Source organism: Trachemys scripta, chromosome 2 (genome assembly GCF_013100865.1).
Source record: "Trachemys scripta elegans isolate TJP31775 chromosome 2, CAS_Tse_1.0, whole genome shotgun sequence".
NCBI lineage: Eukaryota > Metazoa > Chordata > Testudines > Emydidae > Trachemys > Trachemys scripta.
Window position 1 is genome coordinate 114,658,999 of NC_048299.1, and position 16,230 is coordinate 114,675,228.

Consider the following 16,230-nt stretch of genomic DNA (forward strand, 5'->3'; position numbering starts at 1 on the left):
ACCGTGACACAGACTGACACTGCCCTCCCCACCTCTAGTGAGTATCCCCACCACAGGTACCCCCTTCAACACTCACAACTGCCTCCCCGACTCCTTCACTCTTCTGCAGTGTCCTCTAGTTGGCAAACTGAAATATGGTAACCCTCCCCTCAGATCAGTGTTTTTCTTCAGTAGTGAACTCAAAGACATAGGTTTCCCACATTCTGCTTCCTAATTAAATCTGGATTGCTCAGTAAATTTTTGTATGAGATTTGAAGTATTATCTTCCTGAGTTTCTCATACCAGCGGTGCTTTGGCTGTATTCTACACTGAGTTCCCATTTAGCCAGCATGCTTTACCCCTTTCTGTGCTTATGCTTTTTTTACCATTTGGTCTATATGACCCAAGTTCAATCAGAATGGTATTTGCCAGGAAACCTATTTTTTGCTGATATCAGTCTCCTATCACCTTGGTTTATAACTCACTCAGTACACTGGCTTGAAGATTCTCCCCATTTCCATATAAACATGCTCTCTTGGTTACTCCCCTCCCCTGCCCTGGCTTACGATGCACCCTGAAAACACATGGGGTAGCCCAGCCAACAGAAGAACCCAATTTAGAATATGAAATCTATTGCCTGTGCAAGAAGGGGCAGAGAGGTTTAGCACATGCTTTCATGAAATAATTATAGAGTCTGCTTAAAACCAGCTTGTTCACTGAAGCAGACATTGCCACAATTGTATTACCTAGGTAGGTTTGCTTACCTTCTAGTCTGAATAAATCTAGTTGTAGGAAAAGGTGAAGCGGGGTGGGGCCTCGGGGGAAGAGGTGAAGCCAGGGTGTGGGGTGGTTCCAGCACTTCTGCTGTGGTGTCTGGTTTTCAGAAATTAGAAAGTTGGCAATCCTAGTCACTTTGAAGAGGGAAAGGGCCAAGCTGAGGGATCCTGCTCCCAGGTTCCCAGAGGCCAGTTCTCATGGGTACACCCTGCATGCTGGCCTGGGACTCACCAGCTTCCCACACAGTCAGTCCTGCCCTTTCTATGGTAGGCTCCAGACTGCTCCAAAATGGCTTCTCCCCCCCTCCAGGGCTCCCAGGGGATGGCATCTCACTTAGTGTTAGTCAGGTTAACTCTTCTGTCTAGGCTTTCCCTTGTCAATCATTTGACCCCCTTCTTTCTCTCAGACATGGCCCCTCTTCTGAGCAGGTGCCCTGCCAGCCTCCTTGGCTCTAAACAGTGACTCTCCTTTCTCCTTCTTGGTTGCCTAGCAGAGTCTGAGTCTGCCCTTGGTCCCCCTTCCTCCCAGGGACTCTCTGAGTTTCATGCACACCAAGCCCGAACCCAGATAAGCTCCTTGGAGGTTACAGATGTAAATGTTTAGAATGTCTAAATTGGTCCCTCACAGTTTCTAGTCTCTTTGGTGGATATTCCAAAGAAAGGTTTGTGAGAGGGATATAGACAAGGTTCTAAACTTCATTTATAGTCACAACCAGGGCTGAAGCAAGCAGGTCTATTGTATCTTGGTACATGTGCACTCAGTTAGACTATTAGTGTGCATTTTTACTCTTCTGTATTATTACAAAGATGTGTTGTGATCCCTCCTTCTCCAGAGTTTGGTTTGCTGCTCCTTTAGGGATGAGAGGCAATGGACTCATCAAGCTACACAAAGTTAGATTTTCTATATTTTATTCATAAAAACAGATTTGCAACAATTTTTTAAAAATTGATCTCATGCAGTATAAGGGTATACAAGAAATTTTTCATTTACATTTTCTTCTGGCAGTTCCAGTCTAGTTTAAAGCATTTGTGCACTAACATCATTGGAAAATGCCATTGGGGCACAGCCTCTTCATAAATTTACAGTACTGTTTTGCTGCAGTAGAAAAGAACAGAAACATTAAATAGCTATATTCACTTGGTGGGTCTTGTTATGCTGCAGGAAATTAAAAAAATGTCATGGGAGAAACTACAGTATCATTGAGACAAAGAATGTACTGCATGGTTTAAACCTAATAAACGGCACACAGTCAGTATTCACGAAGTTACAGACACACACACACTCACCTCCATCAGGCCAATACTTTTGAGTTTTTCCTGCTATGTTGGATTAATATTTCTACAGCGATGTTTGTGTATACATTATATACAATATTGTCCTTTTCTCTTTTACAAATTAACAGATTCCTTTAAAAATAAACCAGGCCCTGATTAAATTAATAAAGCAAGAGAATACTGTCAACACACATTGAGTGACAACATCAATGCTTAAACAGAGTAATGAATTCTATTTTACCTGTGTTATACTTACATGTTTTTGTTCTAAAAGCTACAGGTACCTCCATAATCTCTCTTACTGTATGTGCCAAGTGAAATATTTTGTGATGCTCCCATTGGAAGATTTATATTTATGGTTATTTTTGGCTACGTGGTAAAGATTTTTGCTTGTCAAAGCTGCAATTAAGTCCCTCAGTTAATGAGCCTCCTCCCCTGTGCAGATACTGAAAGCTGCTCTTTAGTCATCTCTGGTCTGGGAGTGTTGTGGAATAGACACTTCAGAATGTGGGAGGTGGGCAGGCATTGGTTAAAGACATCAAGTGCAGCCTGAGGCACCACTGCTATTTTTAGCTAGACAATATTTTTATTTGGTTTAAGAAAATCACTGGTCTTAATAACTGACAAGGCCGTGATACATCACACTGACAATATACTGGAGAATAGGCTGGGATTAGGCCTCACTTACAGTCCATGAGAATGTCTCTAAGATTGGTTCAGCTAGAACAGTGGTTCTGAAACTGGGGGTCAGGATCCCTCAGGGGGTCGCAAGGTTATTACATGGGAGGGGTCGTGAGCTGTCAACCTCCACCGTAAACCCTGCTTACCTCCAGCATTTATAGTGGTGTTAAATATATAAAAAAGTGTGTTTAATTTATTAGGGGGGTCGCACTCAGAGACTTGCTGTGTGAAAGGGGTCGCCAGTAAAAAAGTTTGAGCCCCACTGAGCTAAAACATCTTACAACTATAATACCTTAGAACAACTTTGCTTAGGGGAGTGGAGCTAAGATATGTGCTCAAATATGAAAAATGATCAGTCCCTATCAACAGAGAGATTAAAATTCATGCTTTTTCCACATCTTTATTTTTCATATTCAAATAAAATATTCTATGGGCAAACTTGGTTTATACCACCAATTACCAGTTACAACTGTCACACACCCAGGTACCAAGCAAAGGTAGTGTATATTATTGTGTATGCACTCTGCAGAATTTGCCTGCAGCCTCAAGGTGCTGTGCCCTGTTCCCCCACCCACCCCCTGTCTACTAAATTAATATGATTGTAATTATGTGTGGCATAATTCAAACAAACTGTGAAAATCAATCCACCCTGTGACATTAAGACTTTACTACCCATCCATCCTCAGCTTCTTGAGTTAGCAGCCCTAGGACTTTTTCTGCCAGCTTTGTATATTACGGTTGGTTGTGTTTATTTTGAAAGAGAGGCAGAAACTGTCAAAATGAAGTCCCTGATGGTCAGCATGGGAACCTGGCAATCACCACATCTAATCCCTGGAGAACTGTAAAGAGCTCTGACTCGGAACAGCAACTCTGTAGCTGGTAACGCCTCAGGGCTGTTGCTACAACCTCTGCTTCTGCCCTATGTATAGTTTTTAGTTACAGGGGGACCCTGCTATTAGCAACACAGAGTCTCAATCACACTTCAGGAATCATTTCTCAAAATCCCCCTTTCCCACTGAAAATCCTCTCTGAAATGAAAACAAGCAAGACTAACCAGTGCAGAATGCTTCCAACAATTTAACACAACTTTTGTAAAATGAAGTGTATCTATTTCAATAAATGTTATAGCTCTACCATTTTATTTTTCTTTCATGGACAGCGTATAGTTCCATGTTTTCAGCAGCCATGTAACAGTGACAGTTGAGTGGTTTTTATTTTTTTTAATTGTCTCATTTTTTGCAAGATTTGTATTTCCCAGCCTCCTCGTTGCTAGTAGAAATTTGGGAAGAAATATTTTCAATGACTTCTTTGTGAAGAAATAAAAGCTCCATGAATAAGGCTACAGATGAAACTCCAGGTTTCTCTTGCTCTCGCCTTTCCACATGAGTTACACTGGTACTCCCATGATGATGGCCTTAGCACTAGTTCCTCTGTGTGGTAAGAGCAAATAGTATGTTTATAGCAGAGTTCTACGTCTGATGTTCAGTCCAGTCATTGAGTACTTAAAAGCAGTTCAGGAAGCTCTGATCTCCCATTTCTACAGGCCAGAAACCATCACTCGAAAAGATGGTGGCACGTGTCTGTGCCGAGGACTGGCACTGGGGCTTACACATGGACTGGCACAGCTAGCGTCAACTCCTCCTATGGATGGCAAATAGGCATGGTGAAGAATGGGCAGTTGTAAAGACAATCGGCGTTGTATACTGTAGAGAGAGGAAAAAAAAGAGGTGTTAGCAGAAGAGGAAAAGTGAATATGTCAAATGCGTGATGTCTTTGCAAGTTTTCTCTGACTTCTGCTATTACAGAGAGGGTTAATGCCAAGAACATTACATTTGCTGCTGTTGAGATATACCACTGCTGTTACCAACTTCCCTTTTGGGAGTTTTTTTTGACAGACTAGACAAGACAGGAGAATCTAATGGCTTGTTTCAAGTATCCCACAACTGTCTAAAATTCCCAGCTATTTTGAGATTAAATGTTAGACTGCTGATGTTTGGAAAAAAACTTTTAGCTTGCAATGAGGATGAACTAGCTAACAGAGCACACTCACAGGCTGATTTACCACCATTCTGAGGGCTGGATAACTAGACAGAACAGAAACTGAATGAACGAGTTCCAATCTATGTGTATTTTTAGTTCAAAAACATTAGAATTAAAGAAGTCAGTTTTTCAAATCCATCTAAAGCAAATAAGTGCATATGGAGGTGTGGAAGGAACCCATAGGTCACTTTGTAGAGTTTATCTACCTTTCAGTTTGGGCCCAATCCAGGGACATGCTGAGCATCCCTCAAAGCCCAGTGAAGTCAATGGAAGCTGTGGCGGCTCAGCCCCCATGAAAAAATCAAGCCTAACTGTCTATTTGGAGCTTAACTTTAGGCATTCAATTTTCCTAGTGGGCTGGTTTTCACATCACAAGATCCCACCATCATAAATGGTAGTCTTAAGAGAGATGCTGAAGAGTGAGGACATGGAGTTTGAACTAATCTCTCCTCCCTGAAGGTGGAGGTCCTTCCAGAACAGAGTCGAGGCGTACTAGCAGACTGCTTTGTGGAAACCTCTATTATCTCTGCGCATGGGCAGCGGATATAATAGGCAAGGGGAGGTGTTGCCTCCCCAGCACAGCCGTCCCTGCTGCCGGACACCTGGGCTGTGGTGCCCCCCTCCCTGCTCTGACCCTTCCCCAAGGCTCCCATGGCTTGCTGCTGCTGCCTGGGGTGAATCTTCCTCCTCTCCTCCATCCCATCTCCTTCCACCCTCGGAGATCCCCGCAGTTACCGGCTGTGTCTCTCCTCACCCCCTACTCCCCAGTGTGTGTGTGGGGGGGTGTGAGAATGCGAGCGGGGAGTCAGTGGCAGTCTGGGGAGAGAGGAGGCTAGTAGAGGAGATCCCTGAGTAACTTTACATAAGTGAAAAAGCCTTCCAGAGACCCAGTAGCAGATCACTGAAACTGTTAAAGAGCCATTAAAGTGGTAATGAAGCCATGTAACAGGCATTTGCCAATGCCCAGGAAGCCTTTGGCCACATTCAGCTGGCTTTTATAGTGTAGGAAAATGTGTTATTGGGGTTAAAAACAGTTTCCAATTGAGGATCCTTCAGTTATTCTCTGTACCCAGAAGCAGTAACTGCTAACCTGGCTCAAAGAGGAGCTGACATAGCCAGTGAGTTTATTTCTTGATCTAGTCATTTTATTCAATTTAAGTAAATGAGTCTGGCAGGGAATTCTGTGTAAGAAAGGTGATTAACCTACTGCCTTAGTGCAGGCTGTCAATGACAAGCACTTTTTCAAAAGGAGAGATTAGGCTTCAGTTTGGCGCAGGTAGCCTGACTTTTCATCCCTCTCTATACAGCATACACAGAACTCCCTGCCACGCAGAGGAGAATCTATCTGGTAACTAAGCTATACCTGTTGCCTGTTCAGTTCCCCTGGGGAATGTTATTAGTGCCCTAAGGTGAAATGGGGAGAGGGTGTCACAGGGGCAGCAGCAGGGTGAGGAGTCAAGCAGTGAGCCAGCTGCACAGGGGGTCTCCTCGTGGTGGGTGGGGAAAGGGTCTGCGGGGGGACGTGAGGAGGTGAGTGGAGGGGGAGGTTTCAGGGGGGTGAAGAGATGAGCGGTGAGTCAGTGGTGGGTGGGGGAGGGGCCTGGGGCAGAGCAGGGGTGGAGTGTGGGCAGGGCTGTGGGCGGAAGAGGCAGGACAAAGAGCTGGTTTCTCCCAGGGGAAGTTTCAGCCACCGCCGATGTCTCTGCCTGTGCTCTTTCTGTACTGTGGATAAACTGAGGTCTTCAATTTCCAGGGCTGTCAATTTAGCACCTTTCACAAGAACCGGAATTTACTTAGGGCTTGTCCACATGGGGGATTTTCCCACTTATATTGGTATAATTATTCTAGTATGGCCAAACTGCTATAGTTATACTGGTATGAGTCCCATGTGGACATTCTTGGTCCAGACCAAGAGTGCTTTTTTGTTTGTTTGTTTTAGCTTAAACCGATTGCAAAGCAACATAAGCTAAATTGGAAAAAAGCACTGTTATACCAGAATATGAGTGTCTACATGGGGGATTATACCAGTACAACTATAGCACTTCTCATTCACATCTTATAGCCTTCCCAAGTGGACAAGTCATTCGAAAAAAATGTATGCCTGAATGCTTGCTTGTTGATGATCGTTCTTATTCTACTAGATCTGCATTTGTTGTTTGTACATTATGCTGTCAAATGGAGATAGATTACCAGTCACCCATTGCTCGGCTCATGAACCAAAAATTAGTTACTATGGAGAACTTAAAATTGTTGGCTTTGTTCAGATGCTGCATTACTGTGCTGCAATACATCAGACAAACATAGGGGGTGTAAGTGATTGCAATCTGCAACACCATGGACAGATAGACTCAACTTTACATTTCAGGGCTCTGCAGATTTCCTTTCAATGTTTTAAATGTTTGGTGAAATACAAACGTCCACTGTTTCTCATGCTACTGATGGTATTACATCTAGTGGATTAAATTAAATCCTTTTATTGTTACTCTGTCACACTATTTTGGTGGTATCAATTGAATCATGCCAGTTCCCAAGGAGTGCAGAGGTGGCATGTTTGCTGATTCCACGTGCTGAATCCTTATTAGTTTGATGTTGCATTTTTTAATTGTGTTTATGGTGCAGGGTCAAAAAGAGAATTGCCAAAGCTTATTTTCCCACCAGTGAAACTGCTTACTTTGACTATTACAAACTCTTCTGTAAAGAGCTATTTGAAGCTATTCCAAGAGAATTCAGTTGCATAGTAGACTGAATGGGATTTTTCACCCATTTAAATGTCAGCCATGCCACAGACAAAGCATGTCTGACTACATCAACGTTGGCTGCAGTGGGTGGCAATTTTGCTTTAACTGTACTTACAATTTACTTTAACTTGAAAACTTTGTTTCCAGAGGGGTAGCCTCTGGTAAGAGGATTGGAATAAACATAACAGTTTATGCAAAAACTCTGTCTTAAAAAAATATCTAGCTCATAGTTTGCAAGGGCTGGGGGTAAAATGTCTAAAGGGAAGGTGAGAGTTCAACTTCTACAGTTAGTTACTCTGTATGGAATTGTATTCAACCTGAATTGCATTTCCCTACCTACATCTTGTGGCCATAGCTTTCCATGATGACTGCTCATGAGCTCAAGATGGCTGCATAAAAATTGAGATTTCAAAATTACTGGACATTTTGAAAATGTAGGGCTAACCAGGTATTGGTGTAGGAGAGTTTAGTATTTTATTAGCTATAGATTATATTGCAAATCCCTGTCATTGCTAAAGCTAGCCAAGATGGATGATAATATAAGCTGCTTTGGGAGTACAATTCAAACTGAAGTCAATTGGAGTTCGGAGATCAGAGCAGCTACAAGTCAGGGCACTGGACGGGGCAGGAGGGATAGAAGTGCCCTAAAAGTGTGGGGGCCACAGGTGCCTGAACCGTGGCCCTGCCCCCTGTGCCACGCCATCCCCCGAGGCCCTGCCCCCGCACTGCCCTTCTCCCCCGAACTCCTGCTCCCACACCACCTCTTCCCCCCCAAGACCATGCCCCCCCCAATTGCTCCTCTCTGCCCCCTCCCCCTGCTGCTTTCCCTTACGGCCAGTAAAAAGTGGGAGGACATAGCTCTGGTCCGCCCAGTCTCCCTGTTCTGGCGCCCCTGGTACGGGGAATAGACCATAGATGGTTTTTCATTTCAGTATGGAAATATATTCTTTAAATTTATAGGGAACAAGTGAAATCCTAGCAATAGTGTAGGTTCAATACTAGATGAGGATGGTAAAACTGTCAATCATGATGTGAGGAAGGAAGAAGCAGCTATAAAAATATTCCAGGATTGTCATTTTGTGTGTCATGCAGAAGCCTAGAATGTCTGAGTCAGTGTGAAGCAATGGAAACAGCTACAAGCATGGCTGAGAACTCTGTGTGCTTACAGTTTGTTCCCATCCAATTTTTAAGTTCTCAGCTATTTTGACTTTAAGAATTATAATACAGAGTAGATTTCAGTAACACATGCAACTGTGACATGCCAAGAGTCCACCTCAACCATTGTGATATCAGAGGTAACTCAGCCAATCATCTCCCTTACTCTATAGCTAATTTGCATGCAGCAGTCTCATGAGTTGTGTAAAGGAGACTGCACAGATGGGGGATTACTTGGCCCAACTGCCCCACCTTTGTGCCCAGTTGCCACAGTTCTTCAAAACCTGCACAAAACAACACAACCCCCCCCACAATAACCCCAAACACACACAACTCCTTATGGCAGCACACATCCCTCATTTGCCATCACATCACACAACCCACACACACAATAACCCCAAACGCACATAGCATCTCACGGCATCACATAACCCTCATCATCAACTGCACAAATCAATACAAATCTCCCAGCGCAAACCTTCCCTCACTTCAACACAAATCAACGCAACCAGCACACACACTAATAACTCCAAACATCACACTGAAGATTAGAATATTTAAGTCAATGTGAAGTGGTGGAGAGAGCTACAAGCATGGTTTGGAGCTCTTTTTGTTTAGAATATCACCAGGTTCAAACATCACTAAGACTCACGGTTTGTTAGCAACAAATTATTAAGTTCTTAGTCATTTGTGGCTTCTCCCATCCCCCATGACTTTATGAATTAAATTGGTGTGACAGCACTGCTTTCAGCTACTGCTTCAATAAATATTTCTGTTCTGTATTTGAAAGGATGAGGTATTCACATCTTACAATGACGATGAAATACTTTTCTGTCAGTAACTAGAGTGAGTGGGTACTAATCAACAACTGTTATCCAGTCCAGCAGATTTTACAATGTTTAACTTGCACCCAGGATTATTAAAAGAACTGGCTGAGGTGCTCTCTGAACCATTAATGTTGGTCCTTGGGACACTGGGGAAGTTCCAGAGGACTGGGGCAAAAAAGCAAATGCTGTGCTAATATTTAAAAAGGGAATTCAAATGGGATGGACCCAGGTAACTATAGGCTGGTTAGCCTGATATCTCCTTCGGTGGGACTTGTGGGGACAAACAACCTAAGTAGCTTTAAGATGTAACTTGATACATTTATGAACAGGATTATATGACATGACTGCCTGTGACTGCAGGGGACTGGAGTTTGACCTATGCCCTTCCAGTCCTATGTAAATGAACCACTAGTTAGATAAATGATCTAAAGCTGTGTTTACAGAGATGCATCTGAAGAAGTGGGCATTAACCCACGAAAGCTTATGCTCCAATACATCTGTTAGTCTTAAAGGTGCCACAGGACTCTCTGTTGCTTTTTATAGAGATCAGCTTTCCTCTAGAAATACTGACTTAACTCCTAGTAACTCAAGAAAAATTCAATTTTAAGATTCTGATTGAAAGTGACCTAATCTAAACAGCACTCATGAGTTTTTAAGTGGAAGAACTTTCTGCAGTGATCAGTTTCATACATGCGTACAACGTGTATTTGATTAATGCCTTCAGTTAGTATTCAGCTTTATGATGAAGGGTCAGATTTTTAATTATTCAAATATATTGGTAATGCTGAGAGGTAATTTAAACGAAAACTCCTCTTTTTACATTGCAAAGCTTCAGAACTTGAAGAGCTGTAAGTGTTGTATGCTGATAACAAAAGGAAGTGAATTGATTTTTGGTTAGTACAGAAGGAATGAGTTGACATTTTCCAAAGCAAATGGTCATACTGTCTCTTAGGTTTGCGTGAAGTGGAAATATTTAACTATTTTAATTCTAGCTCTCTGGAGTTAATTATTTTAGGTACACATTCCTGAGGTCTATTTGCTGAACTTTACTGAGTGTCCCTAAAGAATTGTTAAACTGCTTCACCAACAGGTGGTTCAGATCAACCCCAACTATTTCAACCTTCAATTCACTTTTTACCAAATTACCGAGTGTTAGTAATCTTAAAGACACGTACTCCACAACTCAAGCTGGAAAAGTGAGCATGGACACATTAGAAGTGCAGTTCTACTTGTGGAGAACACAAAGGTTAGGTAAGAAATGGTCTCTTCTTAAAAAGGAAATAAAAAATTGTAGATCCCTAGTCCCAGAGTCTAAAAAGTGTTATGGTTCCCCTATAGGTACACATTCAGTGGTATGAAACCTAAATAGCAAAACCTGCTTAACAAGTACAAAAAATAATAGCATCTCCCTAAAATAGGTGCAATATAGTGATACAGAATCACTAACACAAACATTTATTTTAAAATGAAAAGAAAAGACCCTTCAGACAGCACAGAGCATGAGTTTGGAAAAGGAAAACAGAGAGAAATTTTAGACCACTTCCTTGCCTCCAGTCTAGCTGCTGTAGTGCCCCAAAGCTTCTGGAAACCAGTGAATTTGCACAGGGGAATGAACTGAAGAGCTGAAGGCTCTGTGCCACCCCATCTGTGCATTCCCCAGCATGTGGAAAAGGGATGTGGCTGCTCAGTGTGTGTTACATATAGTCCTCTGTGTCCAATCTGCAGAGGATGTGTGTCTGCTACAGCTCATCTTCAGAGCCTGCTTTGTAACTTAAACTAAAGACACTCCTTTTCACCTCTGGAGGTCTGTAGTATCAGCCACGATGTTGGCTAACACACAAGTGTAGCATGTGCCTTCACCACTTGACATGAATGATTTGTAGGGTGACAGCAGCTGCAAGCAAAGGGTGGAGCTTGTTATATCTGTGCAAAATACGTGTAGAATGCTACCATTTCGATTTAGGAGCACTTTATAAAGTGCTTTGCATAGGTATAAATGACTGTATAAAATGCAAGGCAATGAAGATTCAAGACCATTACCTTTGTGGAACCTCATTTTCCCCTCACCTATCATTAGCCTGAAGGAAGGCTGCTGTATCCAACAAAATGGTGATTTCTTTTGTGCTTAATATGCATTAGGAGTTCTGGAGTATTTGTGTTTGGATATCTTTTCATGATATAACTCTATCTTTAATATAACAGTATTACGTTAATCGGTTGTGTATTAATCTATGCACACTACAGCATGTCTTGTAAATGGGGTTGAAATGGAAAAGGCACCTAATACCCACACATTAAGGGAGACTGCTCGATCTCACCAAACTGTGCATGCATCCTTTTTTAATGTGGGCCTTGCTTTTGTGAACTGACCAAATATTTTCTTAGTATATTTTTCCAATAACAAAATGCACTGGCAATTCGGGTCCCTGTGGATTTTCCTGCATCAGGGCACTACCGGTATAGTAAAATCCATGTTTCTGTGGATTCGGTCATAGCTGGCATCATATAGCATAAGTTACATAAAGTATGGCTAGATGCACAGTCTGATCCACAAATCTCTCCAATAGCTTTATGCACCAATGCACGTGCACTTTTGACAACAGAAACTAGATATGCTACGTCAAATCCTGTAGTGAGCCAGACAAATGCCTGGCATAACTGTGGGGCACAGTGGTGTCTTGCTGCTACCTTTCTGTCCCGCTTAGGTCCCAATCTTGGGGGCTACTGGATGCTGAACTGGGCTGCTCTAACTTGTGCTGGTGGATAGAGGCTCCCAAGGAACCATTCTGCTGTCCAAGACCACTCCCTATCATATGGAAATCCTGATTTGCTGCCTTAAGGAAATTTTGCAGCAGTGCAAAGGGGATTTACCAAAGGGTGAGGATCTGCCCACCTGTCACAGACCTGTGATCGCTGTAGAAATCTAGACCTAAATTCTATGGCGGAGTCCCCTGGTTTCTGAATGACTCCACCATGACAGATTGGAAACTCTACAGCAGCTTCAGGTAAAAAAATTTTTTTAAAAGGGAGGCTGTTTAATTGCACGTTAAAACAAATATTATGATCAGATCAAAATCTGTTATTTTATGTTGATACTAGATTCAATTTATTTTATATTAAACATATTTTACTCTGCCCTTACAATTTTCAATATGATCCAGTTTTTTGTATAAGCAACATGCAGCCTTAAGGGAGCCAATATGGTCCAGTGTGCAGGGTACAGCAATGAGACCTGGGTTCTATCCCTGACTGTGCCACGGGGCTGCTGGGTGACCTTGGGCAAGTCACTTAACCTCTCTCTGCCTCTACCAGGCAGATGGAGCTTGTCAGCTGTACTAGACAGTGCACCCAGGAGAAGGAAAACTCTGATTCCAAACCAAGAACATCAGGCCTGACCAGCCAGTTTGTAAAAGGTGTGCCGATGCTCTATGGGTCTGCACTGCCAACTCTGGTTACTGGGACAAGGCAAAGAACCACGCAACCTTAGGGCTTGTCTACATTACCTGTTTGATCGACAGGCAGTGATTGATCCAGCGGGGGTTGATTTATCGCATCTAGCCTAGACGCGATAAATCAACCGATGAGCGCTCTCCCATCAACTCCGATTCTCCACCGGAGCGTGAAGTGGAAGCAGAGTCGATTGGGGAGCGTCAGCCGTCGACTTACCACACTGAAGACACTGTGGTAAGTAGATCTAAGTACGTTGACTTCAGCTACGTTATTCAGGTGAAAGCTGGAGATTTGGGCAGCTAGGCAGAAGATTTTGGGAAATTCTGGCATGACATGAGGCATGGGCAATGGTTGAGGAATGTAGGATAGCCACATTAGGTGGATATTTCTGCTTAAATGATCAGTAATGAATAGCTACCAATACTGAAATTTAAGCAGTTATTATTAGGATTCAGTGTCAACAGCGGTTTGGGATGAATGCAGTAGTTCACATCTTTTATAACTACTTGGCTGACTGCATAATTGATAATAAAGTTGGTAAAAATATTTTCTACAAAACGTTTTTCCATTGAAAAATGCCATTTCGTCGAAACTGAACTGTTTAGTGGAAAGGTAGTATTTGAGAAAAATTTAGTTGGGGGGAAGAGGGGGTTGTAAGGGTTAGTTAGTGCTTATGAAGTGCTTTGAACATATGGAGTGTTCTGAAAAATCAGGCCCTAGGTGTCCCAAGTTGGGCACAATCACTGAGGCACCCCAAGTTAGTGGAAAGTTCTTCAAATATTGACATTAAATGTGTAAGTGATCAAGTAATTAAAGAGTATTAAAATCCATATGCACAACTGGCCTAAATTAAGGTTGCACAGGCAAACTCAAAAACTGTCATTTCCTCATTTTTGTGTGCTCTAAATAATGTTTAACAATAAGTGACCCATGGTAAAACATGACCAAAATTTAACTCTCCAGTTAAAAAAAGTTCTCAGTTCCTCTCTGCATTTACCACTAACCTGTTTTCATCAATATGCTACTTACTGTTCTGGAGAGTTGATGTCTTCTATAGGGTCTTTGCTTGTTCTGGAGGGCTCTGTTGTGCTCCACTGTGCTTGTGGATTTTGATCAAGGTGATTTTTCAAAACAGCTTTCTCACCATCTGGATGGGGGGAAATGTTTAAATTGTATTTACTATGATAAAATGAAAATGTATTTTTTAAACAATTTCCTTTTAAAACATTCAATAGGTTCTTAGAGACATGAAGTGACCCTTCCAGGCTCTCCAGTCCAACAACATCTCTAATTTCACTGCAGCTCTCAGCCTTTTTCTTCTTTCCCTCACCTCAATTGGTTGCTGCCCACCTCCAACTTCACTCTCTCTTCCACACTTAATTCCTTCAGTCCTTTCTCCCTTTGTTATGTCTGACTCACTAATTCCAACGCTGGCTTAATCCTCACATCTTTCTCTTTCATCTCCTGCTTTCAATGACTCTGAGCACCTTTGGAGAAATTAAGGACTATACTGACTTCCCTCATTCTCTCTTCTTTCAGATCTGCCTCAGTCCTTGACCAATACCAAGCTTACTTACTAATGTGCCATTAACCCATAGAAACTCCATCTCCATTTTCCATGCCCTCCTCCAACACTTGCCAAATTCTGCATACAAAAAAAAATGTTGACACAATCTGGCAATACCTTTCATTCTCTCACTCTTTCCCCTCCTTTCTATGCTTTTCCCAAACCACCCAATTAATCATGTTTTTTATTTTTCCCCTTCTATTGTTTTTGTGCATCTTCCTATGTAGCCCTTGATAGATGACACCTGGAAGAGACTGAGAGGGAACATGTTCCTCTCAGTTTTGTTTACTGTCTTGTTGTCCATCTACATGCAGTTGCAGGATGAATGTATTCTCACCCAGAATGTTCTCTCTACATTTATAGAGCGTCTGCATTACTAACATGTTCCAAATCTTTGTGAGACAGTAGCCATCTTTGCTAAGGGCAGTATACAGGCTAAATCCCACAGAGAATAAGGGGAGATGACAATCATTTTGAGAGAGTTATAATAATAGATATACCTATCTCATAGAACATAGAACTCATTGAGTCCAGTCCCCTGCCTTCACTAGCAGGACAAAGTACTGATTTTGCCTCAGATCCCTAAGTGGCTCCCTCAAGGATTGAACTCACAACCCTAGGTTTAGCAGGCCAATACTCAAACCACTGAGCTATCCCCTCCCCCTTGTTGTCTTAACTGTGGATTGTTCGTGACTTCAGTCCCACTGAGAACAATGTCATTTTGAAAGAGGACAGTTCTTGATAAATTTCTTTGAAGGAGAAGATTTTATGTGCCAGCCACTGTTGAGGGAGAAATTTGGAGTCATGAAGAACAATGGCAAAAAATTACCCTTAATCCTAAAAATTTCTTAAAAAAACAAAAACAAAAACAAAACTACTTGTGCCAGATCTACTCAACAAAGAGGGCAAAAGGAGAAATTGGGAGTGATAGTTCAGCAGTTTGGGCATTAGCCTGCTAAGCCCAGGGGTGTAAACTCAATCCTTGAGGGGGCCATTTAGGGATTTGGGGCAAAAATCTGTCTGGGGATTGGTTCTGCTTTGAGCAGGGGGTTGGACTAGATGACCTCCTGAGGTTCCTTCCAACCCTGTGATTCTATGATCAAAAACTAGGACTGAAAGGTTGTAATAGAATATGTATAAATCTATTAAAGGTATTTGTTTCTGATACACTAGAAGCACAGTCAGTGTTCTCTAGAACAGAATAGTTGATGCACTTTGCAATGGTGCTAGTTAAGGCAAAATGGCTGTATGCTGAATACCACAAAGTCAGATTATAATGACATGTGATGGACTATGATGATGAGTCTAAAAATGTTATGTCTCTTCCTGAGAAATGAGGGGAGGTTGGATTAGACTTCATGTATAATGTGATATTTTAAAATGTACATGACAGAATGTCAGTCTGTTTCTCAACAGAGCTCTTAAAATTAACAGACAATGCCCATTCTTGCATTTTAGCTAACTGGCATGCTTATGAAGAGAAACCTATGTGGCTAGATAGTCAAATGGGCCAATTCTGCTTAGTTATACCAATGTAAATCCAGTGTAATCCCAGAGTCAGTGAAGACACTCTTGGGATTAAACAGGTGTAATGGAGCAGAATATGGCCCAGTGTATGTTCTCTCTACATTTATAGAGCGTCTGCATTACTAATGTGTTCCAAATCCTTTGTGACTATTCCCTCTTGGAAAGGGATATTTTAGTAGAATTGTCTTTTTAATGAGGGAACTGAACAAGGAGAG

General features: G+C 42.1%; 1 protein-coding gene across 1 annotated transcript in view; it reads right to left on the reverse strand.

Annotated features, from left to right (window-relative positions):
• Window positions 1-2,899: 2,899 nt before the first annotated feature.
• Window positions 2,900-16,230, reverse strand: part of GABBR2 (gamma-aminobutyric acid type B receptor subunit 2) — an 835,193-nt gene continuing 821,862 nt past the window's right edge. The window contains exons 18-19 of the mRNA XM_034761463.1: window positions 13,951-14,068; window positions 2,900-4,414 (exon numbers count right to left, since the gene is read on the reverse strand). Coding sequence (XP_034617354.1) covers window positions 4,249-4,414; window positions 13,951-14,068 — 284 coding nt within the window. The 3' untranslated portion in view covers window positions 2,900-4,248. The remainder of the gene's footprint in view (window positions 4,415-13,950; window positions 14,069-16,230) is intronic.